The 16814-nt window shown below is 48.4% G+C and overlaps 1 protein-coding gene across 5 annotated transcripts in view; it reads left to right on the top strand.

Annotated features, from left to right (window-relative positions):
* Positions 1-16814, top strand: part of LOC126539405 (latrophilin Cirl-like) — a 507732-nt gene that overhangs the window by 257840 nt on the left and 233078 nt on the right. For all 5 annotated transcript variants that reach the window (XM_055075343.2, XM_055075342.1, XM_055075340.1 and 2 more), the window contains one exon: positions 7612-7816. In XM_055075343.2, coding sequence (XP_054931318.1) covers positions 7666-7816 — 151 coding nt within the window. In that variant the 5' untranslated portion in view covers positions 7612-7665. The remainder of the gene's footprint in view (positions 1-7611; positions 7817-16814) is intronic.

The raw sequence follows: 16814 nt of genomic DNA on the forward strand, positions 1-16814 counted from the left end.
CCCTGTGATTTAAGGGCAACTCGCTACTCAAGGCCTTCGGTGCCGGGCTGGGTAATCACCAGCATTGGCGCTGTCTGCTGACCTGCTTTTTTTTTTTTGCAGACGACAATCGCGTATACCCTGCGCGTCTGCGCGACCGACAGACGTCGACCACCACTCGTTGCGTCGTCTGGCGATTCGTTCCGTCTGCTCCCGCTATATCTTCGTCTGTTCCTGAACAGCCAGGTCGAGTTGAGGGTTCTGGAGGGGAGATCTGAACTGAGAGAAGATAGCCGCTGCGTTCTTTATATAACCGTTATCTTTCGCCGCCGTACCAGGCATGCGCGCGTGTGCGCGGAGGTGACAAAGTGTAACACGTACGGAAAGGAGGGAATCGAAAGATGTGCACTTACTCACAAAACGAACGACGGAGTTCCTGGTCAGTACCACAGCCTTCAATTTCAATGGCTGCCTGTGATCCGCAGCCTGGCGGAGCTGAAAGATAGTTGTTTTCGTCACGAAAGGTCCCCTTCCCCATCTAGGGTACTTCCTCTTATCTTTGTGTGCTTATTCACTGGCTTTTTCTTTCCTTTTCTTTTTGTCTTGATCTTTTTTTCTGCGAGCACTCACAAGAGCACCTTGCGGCTCAGTTGTCGGCCGTGTTTCTTGCCGAAAGCAGCAATCTTTGTCCCCGCAGGCTCTCTTTGACAGCTGGGCTGAGCGCTTCGCGGAGACAATTACGCTGACGCGCCGGCCGCGTTCGTACGCCCCCTGGAGACCGCTTGCTTTCACCTAGCTGTAGGCCCGAGTACCGCTACAAAGTGCGGTCACTTTGTTACGAAGAAGCAAAAGCAAAATGGGATAATTCAACACCCGGTGCCTTCCTGGCACTTCGACGAATCAACCGGGTTCGAAAAAAGATCTCGCCGTCGGGGTGCTGTACTGTTTATTTGCGTGTTTAATTTTCACTCCTCGCGTTACTCTGTCCTTGTTTCTTTGCTTGCGGTACCATTTCCTACATTGCTTCATTAATTAATTTCTTTCTTGCTGGGAAGCAAAGTAATTTTTTTTACTTTGGTTTTTCTTTCTTCCGTCCTTCCTGCTTTCTTAATTCATACATTTCTTTGTTTAGAATACGAGCACTGTTAACAACGTCTATGAGCTTCATCCGCATTGTGTAATGTATGGCTCCATTGTCTGCCACCTGCCTGTGTTAGCTCAATCCCCAACAAGAAATAAACTTTGCGGGAACAAGCGCAGCGTCGTGTTGTACTGGATGTCATTGATTTTTCGATTTCGACAAAAAGAAAATAATTGAAGCGACGAAAGAACCATAAAATAGCATAATAAACGTAACGCCCGGGCAACGAAAACTAAAACTTACTATTAGGAGAACAATAAGCACAAAAACGAAACAAAGCGGTTGCTTGTGGATGGATAAATATTATCGTTCCTTACAAAACAAGCGATGCGACTATGTTAGGTTTCACTGGTCTGTATAGGGGCGCACTTTAGAGACGAAAACTGGCGCGACCTCCCGGCGTCCATCTCTCGCATTTCGCCCCCCCCCCCCCCCCCCCCCCAAGCAGTCAGTCCAATGAAGCTTATTTTCGGAAACCCTACTTTCATCGGGCAACGCGTAGCATCCAAACGTACCAAGCAACGTTAACCGAACGCCAACGGCAGCGTTAAAAGAAAACTGTTGTTCCCGATCCGTTCCTCCTTCGCCTATAGCGCCACTTACGTGAAAGACCTGTACAGAGGCACCCGAATCACCCTCCGCTTTTCCTCGCCCCGAGGCTTCGTTTTCTTAAGCTCCGAGCTCTCTCGGACACCCGAGTCAGCAGCAGCGACAGTCGCGTCAAGACGCCCCTCTCCGTCTTCTTGTTCTTTACTTTCGTTGATTTGTTTATTCGGTTCTAGCCTTCGCCTTACTTTCTTCTGCTCATGTTCTCACCGTATCTCGTCCAGCCGGAGTTTCAGCGGGCCCAGCGAACGAACGGCAAAAAACAAAACAAAAGAAAAAGCCTTGTGGGTGTCGTCCTGCGCTAGCGTAAATGAAACTCCGGTGGTTCTCGTGAAATCCGTGCACTACCTCGAAGACTGCCCTCGTCGAAACGTCAAACTATAGTTTGTTTAACTTCCCTATAGCCTTTCCAATTGACTAGATTTGCGCGTGTAGTGACTTGCTCATTTGAGTCTAGGAAATACGCAGCCTTAATTAATAGTCCCTTATAACATTGGTAGACTGTCTCCAGAAAATTTTATTGATGTTTGGCTGTAAAGCATCCGTAATGTCTGTAGACCTTATACTGCAGGTACGACAATTAAGGCAACGGCTGTATCGTCAACCTTTGCTGTACGCACGAGTAGGTTGAGAGCTATATAAATTCTTCTCACAAAATTTTATTTGCACAATACGTAGGAAGTATGTAGACGTTTCTTTGTAGAGCCTGTAGAATTATGGCTGTAGGCTGTTATGGCTCTTTTGAAAACGTTTGAAAGTGCGTGAACGATAAGAGAAAACGAAATAGACCTGTTATCTATTGTCAAGTTTTGTGTGTAGACATCCTCGCATATACGATATATACCAACTGACGAGTTGATATTGTTTTTTGTTTTTCCTTAAGTTCATGCTCGTTTGTTATTTTCCTTTGTGTGCATTTTTTCTAGAGCTGTTCGTAATACGCGTTCAGTTCTCCGGAATCAATGAAAAAAAGAATGGCTGAAGTGGCTCAATAACTGCGGCGTCCTGCATGGGGCTGAGCGCGATGTCGCGGGTTCGACTACCCGCCTTGGCTGCGACATTCCAACGACGGTAGAGTGCAGAAAACGCTCGTGTGGTTTAATCTATGTGTGCGTTAACAGAGAACCCCGGAGGGTCAAAATTAATGCGAAGCCCCTCACTTATGACATCCTTCATATATTCCTTGAGTTTCTTGGAGACGTGAATGTATTAGTGTTATTTGTAGGGGGGCTTCTAGTACATTTCCACTCGATTTGTTTACTAAAAAAAATATTGCTACTATCATCTACACAGGTCGTTCAATTACTTAAGTATAGCCTGGAGCGTGCTTCTTGTTAATACTAATCCTATATGTAATGTTTGTCCAATAGACGTCTTTTACTTCTTATAATACGAACTAATTATAAGCAGCACACGTGAAGTTATACATTTTGCGCCAGGAAAAACCCTACATAACTAACTAGTTAGATTGTAAACCAAACCAGCGTTAAGTAGACAAAATCGCCCGGCTGTCCGTTCTTGAGAAACTGTTGTCTAAATTCACTTTTAGTCAGAGCGGCCCTGCGAATTAGCTGACGCAGCAAGGCTCCGTAGCTGCTATAGTGCTGCACCCAATCACGCGGAGACCGTAAAATAGAAAACAAAATGAAGCGCAGCCCACTTTTTATCCCATCGGCGGCCACATTCTCGGCCTAGTGTTCTGCCTTGTTCGACAGTTTGCTCCCTATAGGCGTCGCTTTTCGTTCTCGTCTGACGTCCTTTTTTCTTCTTCTTCTCTTGTGCGCGTGTGTCTGCACGTGTGTGTGTGTGTCTCTTCCCCTGGCTCATCTTGTCCCAATTTCTTCCTCGCTCCCGATACAAGCTCGATCGCGAACGCTCCGTTTCGTCGCTCTTTCTCCCGGTGCCTCGCTCGCCGCCGCCTAAATACTTAATGGACGCCTGTTTCCTCTGCGAGAGAATCAAGTGCGCAATCGAAACGGCGCTAGAATCACTTTATAACCTATTTTACGCCTTGTAAAGGAAGCGAGGAAAGACTGCGCAACGCCCAGCCGCGACGATCTCGCTCGGCGATCGCTTCTCTCGCCGCCATCGGCTGAGCACCGTCGTTCGCCTGTCTGCGAATCAGGCGGAGAACGAAAGGACCGAATGAACCGGGGGAAAAAGGCATAACGAGAATCCCGTGTAAATTTTTTATGGAATTCGTTTATCTTGTGGGAGTCGCTCGGGAGTCGCCGCGATTGTTCGTGTTTCTTCCCGAAAGATGGAAGGTAGAGGAAAAAAAGGCGGATTGATGGAAGGAGGTAGGCAGTGAGAGAAGTAACGAAGGAGTGGAAAACTGAACTAATGAAGGGAACGTGGAAGGAAGTGAGAAGCAAAAGCCGACATAAGGGCAGTCAAAGAAAGAACTTGAAGCCGACGAACCGGAAATCAAATGTAGAACGATGCAAACGAGAAAGGAAAAAAAGATAGTGAAAGGGGAAGGGAAAAGTAGGGAAGTATGCTGTAAGTGTGCAATTAGTTGAGGAATCATTAGATAAGGAAATTGGGAGAATTAAGTGATTGGATACAAGTAGCAAGGCATGCAGGGAGGGATGGACGAAGAGAGAATGGGGAAATGAATGTAGGGAATTACGAAGAAACATAGAGAAAGAAGAGAGATGGCAAGGGGAGAGGCAACAGAAGTAAGGGGGAAGTAATATGAAAGCCTGGAAAGAAGGAAGAAATTCAAGTGCGAAGGCAGTGAAAGATAAATAAGGGAAGTGATGCAAGGGGCAAATAGCACGAATGGTTAGAAAAGGAATGCGGAGATGGCTAAAGGTGGAGAAATAGCAAAAGTCAGGATAGAGAACCCAGAAAGAAATGAAAGAGGGAAAGGAATCGGATGACGAATTAAGCACGGAAGAGGTGAATCAAGGGAGAATGAAAGGAGGGCGTGAGCAGGAGGAAATGAAGAGCAATGAATCAACAGAACAACGGAAGAAACAACGAAAGCGGAAAACGATAAGTGGAAGATGGGGAATACTTAAGGAAACAAGACAGAAAAGTGGGAATGGAAGGGATAAAAGAGGGATGGAATGAATAGGTGGTGGTCGGTGAGAAAGCGAAAGTGAACGAGCACCGCTGCAGGGCGCAACGGAGGACGCAGGCGATTCAACAAACGCCCTTTCACCGGCTTAAAGTGTAGTTCGCCGCGTGGGGGCTCTGTAGTACGACAAGGTGTTCAGTCTCAGAGCAGTGTGTGCGCACGCGCCTGGTGAGGAACTGCGCTTTTATCGTCGCCGAGGGAACGTCGGACACCTTCCTGCAACGTCGTCATTTCTCGAGATACGGGCCTCCCCTCCCGCCTCACAATTTCCCTTCGAACTTTTTGGCTAGGCCGCAATATTTCTTTCCCGGTTTTCGTTCGACGCCTTCCTTCGTTCCTTTATTTTCTCTTCGCAGCAAGAGCGGAGCGCCAGTTTCCGTCTTGGAGCGCGGATATTTCACCGGTGCTCGTAAAAAAAACGGCGGCCTGCGCATCTTCGGTCTTCCCTTTCCCGTTGAGCCTATTTGCCGGTATTGGTCATTGTAATAAAATGCCAGATAAGAAAGGAACGCCTTCCCCCCACCCTTCCTACCCTTCCGCCTATCGCTCATTCACTTACGAGCGTTATTCTGTCCCTGCGGTCGTTTAGGCTGGCAGAAAGGCTTCCTTCTTTCTACGTCACTCCGCCCCCCTCTTCCCCTCTCTTCGCCTCCTACAGCCATTCCGAACCTCTATACCGTCCTTCGGTTCCCGTAAATCACATCCCATCGCTGTGTCCGTGCGCCCGCTCGGCCGTATAACACCGGGAACAGGTTGCGCGTCTGGAGGCCGTATACTTTGCCGGCGTGCCCTTGCGCTGGCCACTCGGATCTTAACGAGAAATTGGGGGGCCGGCCTGCCGGCTCTCACGACGTAACGAAGATAAATTTGATCTTCGCTTCCACTAACAGGTCATTAACGATGTCTGGTTAGCTAATAAATCATCTTACGTGTCCGGTTGTGAAGCACAGCGGAAAAAGAAAAAGGGGACTGCTGGTAGTCTGTAATATAGCGCGCTCGATGTTCGTTAATTCGATTTCCCGTTTTTTTCGTTATTTAGTTAGCAGGACGCTGTTCGGAAGCAGCCAGAATGTGTCCGTGTCGATTAAACACTTGCTGCAATTCAGGCGTCGGATTACTCGAAAATAGTTTTTTGCGTACCGCAATAGTCTGTTCCGATACAAAGTTTGTCTAGCTTGAGGGTGCGCCGACTTGAAAACGGGTTAGATACATACTCTATATATATAGCCTATATACTCTAAGTAGACGCATTACGGAGTAATCTAAATTTTTATTTGGTCCTGCATGACCTCTACATGGTGTTTATAGTGAATAGGAAATATCATTTTATAGTAGCTAGCAGTGCAAAAGGCGACACGGGCCATGGAGAAGCACACGGAGTACAACGTCATCCTGCATCGCTCGGTGCTTTTTTTAAAAAAGTTCCATGTCTTGCTATTTCTCTCTTTTTCTCGCTATGTCAGTGGCCCGACAACTGCCCAGCAATCAACATGACTCGATATACGAGGTTATGAGTCATCACGCCGTGCGTGTATCGAAACGTTGAATTATAGCGTTATGTGAACCTTTAGTCGGCGATCTATACAAGTATTCATAATCGACATATGCCGATGGAGGAATAAGTATTATTGCGATTAAAATTATATGGACACTTCAAGAAAATTTTTGCCGTCATCGTCGTCGTCGCCATGAGGTTCCGTATATATTTAGGAATATGTATGTTATATGTCATGCCATTCTGTATGACGTGCGGTACATGCAAGTTACATTGCCACTCCATTCTATCACTAAAATTGCTGTTGCCATGTCTTACATTCTTGACATACTTATTCCACAAATATTTTGAGAATCGCAGCCCACGAACAAATGTCATGAAGCAAAACACCGACAGCGCATGCCTTCTATCTTAAAATCTTCTCAGACTTAAGTATTACAAGCGCGAAACAATAACAGAGCTTAAACCTGTAAATGGTGTCAATTAATGAACGCGTCTGTGCACTACCTCCGGGATCGGCCCAGGAAAGGTTTGAAACATACCCGATACAAAGTTGGTAAAGCCGATATACCACTGATATTTCGGTGGTAATGCCGCCATGGAAGACGTTGGCAGCCGCGATTTAGATTAGTGTAATTTAATGTAATTGAAATTTGATTCGTTTAATTTATAAACATAAGTGGAATTGTCCGACGGCACGATTCAAACCGAGGACCCCTAGTACAACCGCTCGTTCTTACTTAGTCGGCTTACGTTTACTTCAGTTCGCACTGCCACTACAGCTGCGAGTTTTACACTTCGTGCATATTCTAACACGTAGCTGTCGCATTCGTTGCTTTACCCTTATGGCGAAACTGTGATATCTTTATTAGGGTCGCGAGCCGCGTTACATGTGATCAGCGGCATGTCCTAAACATGGCCTACCCGCCATCTCTGGCGTGGTCTCTGTGTTGTTCTGCGGCTGAGCGCGATGTCCTGGGTTCGATTCCCGACCGCGGCAGCCGCGCTGCTATGGAGTCAGAATGCAAGAACGCTCTTGTGCCGCGTTATGTTGCTTTAGGCGCACCGTGCTTGGTTTTACGTTCTGGGTTGTTTCGAGTCTGTTGGAAAACCGCCGGTGGTTGGAATTGATCCGGAGCACTCGACCAAAGTCGTCTGTCACAGCCGATGTGGTGCTTGCGGACGTTACACACTATCACCGAGTGAATGAATGGGGATTGAGTGATTCGATGAATAAGTGAATGAACCACGGAATAAATAAATTCTAAATAGGGCCACCCCCTTCTGCTTTTGTGTGATGCGCAGTTTTCCCGGACTAGACTGGCAGCGTCGACCCCAGGGGTCGGCGGGAGCCCAGCGATGGCTCGAGGAGGAGGAGGTGCCCGCCCCACGTCGGCATCGGCTGCGGCTTCGGCTTCGACGCGTTGGATACCGCCGCTTCGTCTTCCACTACTGCGGGCTTTCGTTCTTCTCGGCCTAGCGACACTGACGTCTTCGGCCAGGCGTGGTGGTGAGTCAGCGATTTCTTTCTCCCTCTCTCTCGTCCTTTCGGGCGAGCCGCGCCAGTGCTGCACACTGCATGCTGGGAAACTTCTTTCCATCCGTCGCTGCTTAGGCGTCGCTGAACCAGAACGCGGGACGTCACGTCCTTATGAAAATCACCGCGCGTGTGCATCGTCCGTGTGTCTGTACGTGCGTGTGCGAGCACGTGTTTTCCGTATGTGTGCTTTCCAATTGTGAAAAGTGTGGGAAAGGATTCGGCGAGTACACAGGGACTGTCACCCTTTCCGCCTCTGTCTAGACGAGTTAGTCGGGAGCACCCTTTTTTTTTTTTCTGATCACGTGTTTCCTTTATATATATATATATATATATATATATATATATATATATATATATATATATATATATATATATATATATATATATATATATATATATATATCTTCCTTAAGGCATCGAGGGAAACAGAGTTCAAATGCCGCTCGGTGTTGTCTTGGCCGTTCGCGCTTTATATGGCTCGTATCTCGCGCATGTTTTGTTCTCTTTCCGTGCAGTTCTTTCAGCATACACACCTCCGGCGCTGTTATTTCTTCAGATTTTTGTCTTTTTCGCACTTTTGTCTTTTTTTTTTCTTTTATTCGTGGGTCGCTAACATTGCCGCCCTCACGTCGCGTTTGTCTCCTTCGCCCCGCGCAGAGACACGGCCGCGTCAATATGCAGGGGCGCGCCTCAGTGAGCTCCTGATTCGGCTCCCCCTACCGGCGACGGTGAGCAAAGAAAGAAATCTGCTTGCGCTGCAGTGCTCGACGTGGCGTTATCGTCTGCGTTAGGGGGGCGTTCCTATTTCACTTCCTATGTGTGTGGATGTACAGGCCGGATCGTGCCTGTCTTTCTTGAAGCAAGCTTCCCATTGCTCCCAGCTTCTCTTGTTATTCGCCCGTTCTCGAGATGTCTCGCTATACGCACGCGACGTCTTCGCGATAGCCGCGCGGACGTTGTCGTCTGCCAGAAGCTGAACGGCGGAGAAAATAGCGAAACAAGACAAGCACGGACAAAGTGGCTGAATAGCGCAAGGAGCGTGGCAACCGTATAGACAAGCGAGTCCTGACGATCAGAAACATGCGCACAATAAGACGTCGGCTTGCTCTAGTTTGTTACGGGTTCCATACTTGGAGACAGCCCAGAAGATCGAGACGGATTAGCAGACGACACAGGAGCAATTCTCCGGACCGGCCGACAGACGGATAGGTGGGACCGAGATTCAGAGTAAAGGTTATGTTGTAAGAGAAAAGGCTGAGAAGTCATCCTGAACTAATGTGTTCTAAGCTGCATGCTACCCGGTATTCGAGTGAGAGGTGCACAGAAGGTGAGGCAGATCGAAGGTGATGATGATAACAGATACGGAGCGTATTTTAGCCATATTACAAGATTAGAAGTGCCGAGAGTAACGAGGATCAGAGAGGCAAGTATATGTACGATGACATTAGGGCTTTGAACTGAACAAGGAAAACAACGCAAGCAGTTGAGCAAGGCAATGCTTCTCCGCTATATCGTGCTGCGTTGATTCTTTGTATCTCGATTTCAATTCAAAATAAACGAGCACCTATGCTTCGTCAATCATTCAATCAACTTCCAAACACAGAAATTATTTTATATCAGCTAGATGTAAGGAAACCGAGGGGCCCGATTTTATTTAGTCAACGTTGTCTTATAAGATATATTTACGCGGCCAAACGCTGACACGGTGTCAGAGAGGCTTGCATAGACAAGCCAGACACGGACCATCAGACAGGCGGACGTGGCCAAGCAGACAGGCTCTCTGACACAGTCGAACCGGCAGACGCATAGAAGCGAGCTAACAACGCTGGAAGTGTTTGTGCCAGCCAGGTCACAGGATGTTGTCAATGCACGATTTGCTCAAACAAAAGCTTTAAAGCCTTCGCAGCATTTCAAGCTGCCTGTTAGAGGCAATGGAAGGGTGCACGAAGCCTTTCGCCAACGGATCGCCGAAGAAGGGTTCGAGCTTTCTCGGCGCCTCGAACTGGCTATACAGGGAGTAAACTATACAGGGAGTAAAAGGAAGCGATGACGGTGAGCCTCTTCCTGTCTCGTTCCTCGGTAAACCAGAGATAACTAGAACGGCCTTCTATCTTTTTTTTTTCTTTTGCGAGACGTGCGTTGAGCGCGGCTAACAAGGTGCACGTCTTCAGAGGCGCGCCGCGCGGTCCTGTGCCAGTCTTTCCGAGATAGTAACAGGGTCACGTGCGTGCCATCTTGCTGCTTCTGGGCGCCAGTGCGCAGAACGTGAGGTCATAAGAACGTCGCTGTTTTATGGCGTTCCTTGACTAGGTATCGTGGTTTCTATCTCAAGACGTTTGGTTTTTCATATCGGTGGCTTTTTTCGTATTAGTCGCCCTCTGTACATTTATAGAGTTAATGTTTGTACCGGTAACATATATAAAGATGCTCATTTCTCGTATTTAAAGGTAACATACATTTCGTTAAGGTAAATAGCTGTGCAGAGTTTGACGTTAATTAACTTTCCATTCATGTTTTTTTGCCATGGCTCTAGATAAGTTCATCCATGTTTGAGTGAGTTGGTACTGAACTTTCATAGTACGTGAGTGGCAGTAAACTGAAGCAGGAAGAACGCACGCAACTACTCCAACTAATATTTTTCTTTCATACATGTCTACGTGAACAACGTTCAGGTATATTTAGGATCTCCAGTATAAGTGTTGAAGACGAGTTGGATATGCGACACGTGTTTTTGTCCCTTTCATTCTGTTGCGCTAACGTACAATCAAAACCTTAAAGTCGTCCGGAGTGTCATATATACTTACGGAAACATCTTACAGGTAGCTAGACGTAACATTACAACGTGGATATCGCACACGCCCAGGGCCGCTACGTCGTCCAAGGGTACGATCACAAACGGTATCTTTCAGTGCGTATCCTGGTTCGCGATAAGAGGTGGTATATTCTGAATCCATCACTTAGGGTTATATGTATGATCACTCTTGTGCGATTTCGCTTGACTCGGCACCGGACGCCCGTCTAAGCATGCGGCCCATGTGTCCGGTCGCGAAATCTCGCGAAAGTGATTGCACGCGCGAAAGCGATCGCTCGAGAATACCGTTCCTGCCCTCAGATCGTAATCCCCCGCGCGTCTCCCGGTCCCGTCGATTCCGTATCCAGCTGTTAACCCGTACGCCTTCTCTATACAGGCTACGGCGTGTGTACGCGCATGTCGCAAGCAGCGCGGTCTGTGCGACCAGCGTCAGCAATAACCCCCGTATTCATAAATGCATCTTAATTTGAAGCCCATGCTTGGCTTGATTCAAACGACTCCTGTCATCAACGCACCAAAAGAAACGCAATGAGTGTCTTCGGCGCGTTCGCACCAGGCGTCATTTATATCAAGTCTAGCATGAGCTTCAAGTTAGGTTCCCTTTCTGAACAAGGAGGTAAGCGGTCGTAGCTGTAGGCATCCTCGACGCACTGCCACCACAGGTGCTGACGCACGCGCGTCGAGCTTTCAAAGCCCCCTCTTGTCACGTGACCCTCTAAGCAGTGGCAATTCATTTCGCGACGCGAACCTGCCTAATCTCCTCACCTCCCATTCCCACCCTCTTACTGTCTCGCTTCCCTCACCCGGTCCTTTCGCCGGTTGAACGCTTTCGATCACGGCTCGCTTGATCCTGCATCAGCACGAAAATGGGCGCGACTGCTTGTGCACAATCTGAACGCGACAAATTCGAGTGCCCAGACTGTAGAGAACGCGTGAGGCCGCGTTTATAGCACGTGATTGATCTGGACTCCTCTCGCACCCACCTTTCCCACGTGCTGGATAGCCAACTGGAAAGCCCGGATAACCTAACGGCCTTCCTTCCTTCGTTATCTCTCTTTGTTCGCGGCTGGCCGTCAACGATGCACGGTCGGCATATCTTCCGCAGGCGGATGGGTTTATAAGCGTTTGTTGAAGAAAAAATTCCCAGCTGTCCTCAGCTATCGCCTAAGAGGCGTTAAGGCGAAAGCCTTGTAATGCCTACTGCAATTCACCTTAATCCACCTTAGCCATCCTAATACCGCCTTAATCCACCCTTATCCTCCTTCATGAACCTTAATACACCCTAAATGACGTCAATTTAGCTTAACCGACTTCAATTTACCTTAATACATTTTAATTGTCGTTAATCCGCCATAATCCAGCTTAATCCAAGAAGTAATCAATTATTAATCAACTTTTCGAATCATTAATCATCTCTTATACACGGTGGGGCATGCTTTGGTTCGCTCCTGGCCTTCCTTGGGTCACGTGATATGTTCTGTACCTCACAACGCGACCTTGAAAAATAGAGATTTAAGGCTTTCGCCTTAAAAGTAGCCTCACGTGTCTTACCAGTGCATTAGACATCTAGGGAAGAGAGTGACTGCTCCAAGGTGACGCGTCCCGAGGTCAGGTGACGATGCTGTTCTGGCAGCGAACCGTAGCGTCACAGGGAATGCGCAGAAATAAACCTAAGCGTTAACGCGACGGACACGAGGAAAAATGGTAGGACGACTGCCACCTGTTGCCATCTTACTCACGTTCGCCGCGATGAGGCTACAATTATGATTTTAAATATGAACCAACTACTAGCCCAAGAACAAGTTCTGCTAAGAGAACGGAAACGTAGGAGCAGAGGCGCGGGGGGAACGGTGTTTGATGACTTGGCTCTTTCTCCTAAAAAGCGCTGCAGCATAAGGCGCGCCCAAATCAGGTTCTCCGCCGTCGCCCCTTAGCGCGACGTCAGGGTAACGGGCCACATGCGGGCGTCCGCTCCGCTGACAGCGGTGGCGACGCGGCGGTTCTACTTCTCACCAGTCGGTCGCCCTCAGCCCCGGTCAGGGGCGTCGGTCGGCGGGGATGAAAGAAGTGGGAGCCGGGGTCCTCGCGGAAGGGGAGAGGAGAGGGGAGCCGCAATGACTGCAGCTTTTCGAAGAGACAACAGCAAACAGAAGCGGAGGAGCGGCGAACTCGGCGATGCGAACACAATTTCACGGCAGCATCCGAAACTGCGCGCGCTCGGCGTCGTCCTTCGCCGCGGCGAGGCGTTCCCTAATTACGGGGTTCTCCTTCCCGACGCTTCGCTTCTCTCGCCGCGCGTCGCCCAGATGACAGGCCTTGGTTTGTCACTACTCAGAGGGCGCCGGAAGGACAGGAGAAGGGAGAGGGAGAAGCGCGGGAGCGCAGAGGCATGCAAAAGGCGAGCAGCTGAACGCGTCGTCTCGTCGCGGTTGCCGACTCAGCAGAAGCCTCGCGTCCCTCCGCCTCTCGAGGCAGGAGGGTAGGACGCTTGCGGGGTTAGCGCGGCTTCCTCGGCTCGTCACTTTTAATATTCCCCGCGCCGGTGTCAGCGTCGGTGGTGGTGACGGCAGTGGCACCTGCGGTCACCCTCATGTTCCGATCCCCCTCCCCTTCCTTCCGCGGCCTTCTCTCTTGTGGCTGCTTCCGAGGTTTTCAGCAAGGAAGCAGCGGGCGCGGGCCCCCGATGCGTGTCTCGGCGTGAAAAAGGGCCACTTCGTCATGGCAGCCCCCCGCCTCCCTCCATACCGAGGCTTTGTGTCCACCGCGAGAGCGTCGAAGTTTGGCTTCTCTGGAGGCCTTGCCGCGAGGTGTTTCAGCAACGTCTTACTTGCTTAGTAAGGTAGACCACTATGCTGGTTCGTCCGTCGTTGCTCGGAGAAAATTTAGCGCTGTGACGGCGACACACGTAGAAGGGAAAGAACGCATACAAGTGTTCGTAATTCTGTCGTTTGGTGTAATTCCTCGTCTGCCCTCGTCCCAGCGTCTCTGTTTTCCCGCTAACCATACGTACGCTTTCGACGCTTTTGCGCCGTGGCTGCGTTTCTATCCGCATGCGTGTGGATGAACTGCCGCTAAAGTGTAACATGCATTGTCATCATACTACTGAATGTGCATTGGATGTGTATATACGAGGCACAGGTTGAATGAGAGAGATCGTGTCTATTCGGATTTATTATCTAACACAAAACATACGAGATGAGCATCGGGTTGATGGTGGTCACCGTAAAAGTATTCTTTCAAAACTACACATTCGCATTTATATTCGCCGGGCAAGTGTTTCATTATAACGAAAAGTAACGAGGACCAAGCCGCCTTTTCTTATTTCGCGCCCGAACCGCGTAGCCGCAACGTCAGTGTGACGTCATTAATTTACAACTACCTTCTAGTATCTGACCTGTCTTCGTGCGCAGGAAAATGTTGTCAAAACTTGCCAGTCTGATTTCTTTGAATGCAATGTCTTCGTCCACTGGTATACAATTAATTGGACCCGAGGCACATACGCTGTCAAAATACGTGACATCACGGTTATCTGGTGTCGGAACTTCAAGTAATGCGTCGCCACCCATCAGTCCCTTTTGTGTATGTTCTTGCTCATTGGATTGAATATCTTCCTCTAGGGACGGTGCATCCGGTTGTTTACTTCCAGAGACTATAAGCTCGAGGGTAGGAATCGCTGCTACCTGCCCTTCCGCTGAAAAGTATATAGTTCAGCCAGTACTGAAATAAGTTCTGTAGAACTGAGCCTTACGCCAAGCACCGGCCAGGGACTGGGCCTAATTAATTCCCTCACGCATCGCGCTACCGTGAAATTTATCACTCTCATTTTGTCCGCAATCCGGAACTATAGAGGTGGCTTCACTGCATCTACATGACGTAGTGCTTTCCATCTTGTCTACTGGGTGTTCCAAGCGTGCGATCGTTGCAAATGCGTATAAATAAGACCCCGTTTAGTGATGCGAGTTGTGCATTTGAACCCTCAGAACTTATCGGCAAAATGCGGTAGAAAGAAGCTAAAACGCCCGCCGCTCTTAACTCGAACTCTAAAACCCTCTCTCGATTTTCTCTAAAATAAAATTTAAAAAAAACGCGCCGCTTCGCCAGCGTTCGCTCCTGCGACAGCGATGGCTCGACGAGTGATCACGCGCGAAGCTTCAGAAAGAGAGATGGAGGGAGGGGGGGGTAGGAACCGCCGAACCTAGCCGAACCTTGCGCGCCGCGCCCAATTTCCAAAATTAAGAACAGCGTTCCGTGTCGCCGATAACGGGCATGATTGATTGTGCTGTCGCTAAGGCGAGACGTCGCCGCGGTGGCGGCGCACGGCGGAATCTGTCTCTCGCAGATAAGTCGCCTCCGCGCCGGGAGACAGCTAGCTAGAGGTCCGTATATATACGGTAGAGACCGAAGAGCAAAATAATATAAACCAGAAAATGAGATAATCACGGTGAGAGTCAGCGCGCGATGAACGGAAGCCGAACAAAAGCTTTACACCGTCTCTGTCGTCGCTGCTGCCGCGTTATATATATATATATATATATATATATATATATATATATATATATATATATATATATATATATATGGCTTTGATCTCCGTCTCGACGTAATGCGCGCGCACTTTCTCGTTCGCGAAGTATAAACCTCGCGCGAAGCGTTCGCAGCCGTTGCTGTCCACGAAGCCGACGGCGCCGTCTACCGTGTTCACTCGTATATAGGCCGACCTCCGACTACAGGTACACCTTACGATCGTCATCGTTGAAATGCATTTGTTGCTATCGAGTTTTCATGGCTTTCGGTACGTTTTCTGTTAAGATACGCTTGAAATATCACGTATAACTTTCGGAGGGGTCAATATAAGTTAATTTGTGTTTCTGTTGAGTTCGTGACGCCTTCGGTAAACTTTGCGTTGAAATGCACGTCAATATTGCGCGTGATGTTTTTATAGGTTAATCGAAATTTAATAGTGTTTCTTATGGGTTTTTTGTTGCCCTTGATATACATTCCGTTGTGGTGCACTGGGATAGGGCGCATCGTGGTTGAAAGTGTAAATAAACAGAGCAATCAGTGTGGTAACAATTTATCAATATCAACACTTACCAGCACTTCACTATGCCACAATGTCTAAGTGTTAGCTGGAACACCAACTGGAACTGCTACGAAGCACAGGATCTCTGTTAAATTTACATTAACCCATTACTCTTGGCTTCTATTCTGCACTGACTTCGTGTGCCTCAAGTCAAGAAATGTCAATTAGCGGTCTTTTCTTGATTAGTCAACCTCTTGCTACGCTTTGTAAAGCCAGTATTGTCTGCCTGTTCAAGCTAATGCAGCTGATTTGACTAGATTGCGCTATCTGCCATAAAATAAATGTCTGTTTCCAATTAAAGAAAAATAATAGCTTCGTACAACGAAACACTTATGCTAAGCTTGTCCAGACAAAGTCGCGCTGTCGCAGCTCTTTGTGACCTTCTGCTGGATAGCGACTTTGTGCACTCTTCTTGAAAAGCAATCCATCGTGATTTAGCTCAGTATCTAACTTAGCTCCGTTTCTGTGAACTTGCAGTATACTTTTTATTCTTCACTACATGCAACGCTTTCTCTTTATTTCTTTTTTCAAGCCGTGACTGAATAGATGGTGTAACACACGCTGTTACAGGACTTTCGCACGTCACCGATTCACCGAGCTGTCACTACGCACATCGATAGCTCGCTTCTGCCTGAGTTATGTGACGCTCTATTCCTCCGCTGCTTTTACGTTCCCGAGCGTATTTTCTTTTTCATTTTTATTTTGTTTCTTTTCTGCTTTCGTACATTCCTTAGTCGCTGGAGTTTGCTTTTGATTATTGGATTAGCCTGCCCTTAAGGCCGTGGCTTATTTTCCCACGGTCTCATCATTCCATAAGCAAGGAAACAAAATTACGGGTACCGGCTTATATTCGACTAAATTCGGTATATCTGAGAGCACCGAACGACTTCTGCCGTTGCCACCTCTTGATACTGCCTCCGTCGAGACGAGGCTTTGCCCGAAGGAGTGGGAAGCGGCAATGATGCCTCGCGAGATCTCGTCGCGCCGACGAGATTCGGGAAGTCTCCTCGCTCGGGAGAGTGCGCGCATCCGCATACTTCATCAAATGCGAGTCCCCGGTGTACTTTTACTTA

The sequence above is a fragment of the Dermacentor andersoni genome, chromosome 11 (genome assembly GCF_023375885.2).
Source record: "Dermacentor andersoni chromosome 11, qqDerAnde1_hic_scaffold, whole genome shotgun sequence".
Taxonomy (NCBI): domain Eukaryota; kingdom Metazoa; phylum Arthropoda; class Arachnida; order Ixodida; family Ixodidae; genus Dermacentor; species Dermacentor andersoni.